The 2,910-nt window shown below is 38.4% G+C and overlaps 1 protein-coding gene across 1 annotated transcript; it reads right to left on the reverse strand.

Annotated features, from left to right (window-relative positions):
* Nucleotides 1-427: 427 nt before the first annotated feature.
* On the reverse strand, nt 428-1,941 carry LOC148873634 (ankyrin repeat-containing protein BDA1-like; the record flags this gene model as incomplete). Its single annotated transcript, XM_088986794.1, has 2 exons — nt 428-1,278; nt 1,411-1,941. Coding segments are annotated over 2 exons (1,305 nt in total), but the record flags the coding sequence as incomplete, so codon positions are not given.
* Between the last annotated feature and the right edge of the window lie 969 nt (nt 1,942-2,910).

The following is a 2,910-nucleotide window of genomic DNA, read 5'->3' on the forward strand; positions in this document are numbered from 1 at the left end:
TTAAGATTGTGGAAAATTGAGATCCGAAGGTGCCTATGAGCTCCTAATGGTTTGTGGTTTGGTGCCCATGAAGACCACGTCATCAATCTAAGTTAGAATATTGAAGGTACTATCTAGCCATATCAATGAATGAATTAGATCATGAACAAGTAGCAATCTGATTTAAAAGCCTTTAAAAGCTCATAGAAATGAGAAAGATGGTTAGGCAATGAAACCAGGCCCGCGGGATCTGTTGTTTGAGTCCATGGAAAGAGTCTACTAGATCAGGAAATGAAGATTAGCTGAGCCCAACTGCCAAGTGGCTAATGTATTAGTATCTGTTTTAACTCTTTGATGTGCGTTGTAAGATGTAACACATGAAATATCAAAGTACAAGGCAACGAACAGAAACCAAGCTCATGTATTAGTATCTGTTTTAACTCTTTAATATCTTTTATAACTTACTGTAATATAATTGTTTAAGCCAATCTTTGTCCTTAATTTTGAATTTTTGATACAAGAAAATTAGTTCTTCCATAGGGTAAATTTATGGTGCAAGATAGCGGAAACGCTTTGACCAATCACCCATACAAAAGCGACTGTAAATCCTCCCGATATTAACGTGCCAGCTGCTGATGTCGCGCTACCTTGGGGCGAAGAACAAATTACTGACGAAGTATAACTCCACATCAAATAAAGAAGGACAGCAGCGATTAGGGTTTTACTCCCAGTTAAGTAGTCTTTTGTAAGTTTATAGAGCCAGACCACAACTATTAAAAGAAATGCGGAATTGGAAGTAATGAACCAATAGAAGAACCACGGCGCTCGAGTAAGCAGAATTGGTGTTCCAGCGCTGTGCGGTTTTTGTGATGTCAGTGTAGAGTTGTCGGTAGAGTCCTGCCAAAAACCACCGGGAGGATTCACTCCGACTTGAAATATGGCCGTGATTACCAAAGTAACAATCAACAATAAGTCGCTCCGCCTTTCGCCTGCAAATAAATCGGTGCGGGATTCAGAACCAATCGGGCTTAATAGAGTAGGCAAGGAACTCGGCACGGTCGCCACCTTCAATATATCTTCAACCACATCATCGATTGTAGATTGTTGTGGCTTTGCATGTGCAACATCATAAGTCTGGGCTCCACAACTGAGAAGAATTTCTTCAATTTCTCTAATTGGCCTGCGTGGATCTCTTGGCAACTGACGCAATAAATCCAAAGCCGTTTGATTGTTAGCATCTGCGGCATTTACATCCACCTTGGTCTTCCCATGAGATACATCAAGTAGCAACTTCACCATCTGCATAGGTAAAAGACGAACAGCTCTATTACACATTTTTCTATTTTCTCGCAAATATATAGGAAGTTATAAATTAAAAGAGAGAAGAATGACAAAATTGAAAAGGAAAAGGAAAATAAACATGTTGTTTGCCTGGGTTTGTCTTCTAGAGACTGAAACATGCAAAAGCGTGTTTCCTCGGCGATCTTTCAAATTTAGGAGCTCGTATTTTTTCCATCGTTGAACTAATTTAACCAATAATTCAAATGCTTCAAACCTGTCATTTTCCAGAGCAATGTAAAGAGCAGTTTGTCTCTCAACTGTTAAGTTTGATATAGCATCTGGGCATGCAGAAAGCAGTTCCTTCAAAACTGAGATACTTCCTGATTTAGATGCGTAGTGAAGAGGCGTCATCATCTCTTTTCCCTTGACTCGGCCAAGGCTAAAGTCTCCTCTCAGAAGTTCCTTCACAATCTCTGTGTTGCCATTCTCAGAAGCTATGTGGATGGGACTAAGCCCATCTAGGTTTAGCTTTCTAGCAAATGAAGGCTTCAAGTTGATAATTTCTAGAGCTAATGAGGTGTGTCCCGCCAATACAGAGATGTGTAAAGGAGTATGGACGAACCCCATGCTATCAATCTTCTCAAGGATATTTGGGTCTTGCCTCAGTGACTGGTACAAGAGTCATGTGTCTCCTGCCTGAGCTGCAGCATCTATCCCACTTCTATCCATTACCTTCTTCTCCCTTCCCTTGTAATAGTGGAAAGACAACAACGAGACTACCTACTAATCCAGAAACAGAAATAAAAAGTCAACCGTGAATAGGAAGGCTTCCTCTGTTTATAAAAGTAACAAAAGTCAGCTCTAGTGTGGATCTGTTAGGCATTAATTCGGTGTTGTTCTTAAGCTCGCATTCGAACTTGGCATTTTGTTGTCTGGTTTGTTTGGTGATTAAAACGGTTTGAATTTTTTATTATCAACTGTATTTTGGTTATACTTAGAAATAAAAGAAAACAAAAGGCAATTAAGGAATAACTTCGATGAGGACACAGAATGGCTGGGTTTGTCTTAAGAGGTATTTGTTGTCCACGGGCCTGATGGGGCCAATCCGTGATGTCATTTAAAGAGATAAGGCTCCAAGACTGACAACTACGCCCAAGTCCTATTCATATGCAATGTCAGAAGCCCATTTTAATTTCTTTGATTTACATGGTAAGACATTTTCTTTAGAATAATACCTAGTTAATTATAACTTCTGACCTATATATCTCTTTTTCTTCTATTTATGAAATCATGTTGTAGAGACGTCTTGTTAACTGTTAGGTTTGAATATGAAGAAATTAGGCATATGATGATGAGACAATTTGAGAACTTGCTTTTTCAATTATTTTCCATTATAATACCAAGACATATTGAATCATCCTAGGAATATTACCATACAAACTTGTGTATTTATCATGAATGGAACTATTCAATTACTAGAATGATATCGATATATATATATATATATTCAGAAGATTATGTGGCATTTTAATGAAGTCATATGATAATCCCTTATGACCATACGTGTAGATCAATTATAATAATAATGCTGTTATGTAGGCCCAATTTGTACTCAACCGAGGTCCAACCCTACGCATTGAGCCTAAGCCT

The sequence above is a fragment of the Nelumbo lutea genome, chromosome 1, assembly GCF_056320005.1.
Source record: "Nelumbo lutea isolate HS-2025 chromosome 1, American lotus-T2T, whole genome shotgun sequence".
Taxonomy (NCBI): Eukaryota; Viridiplantae; Streptophyta; class Magnoliopsida; order Proteales; family Nelumbonaceae; genus Nelumbo; species Nelumbo lutea.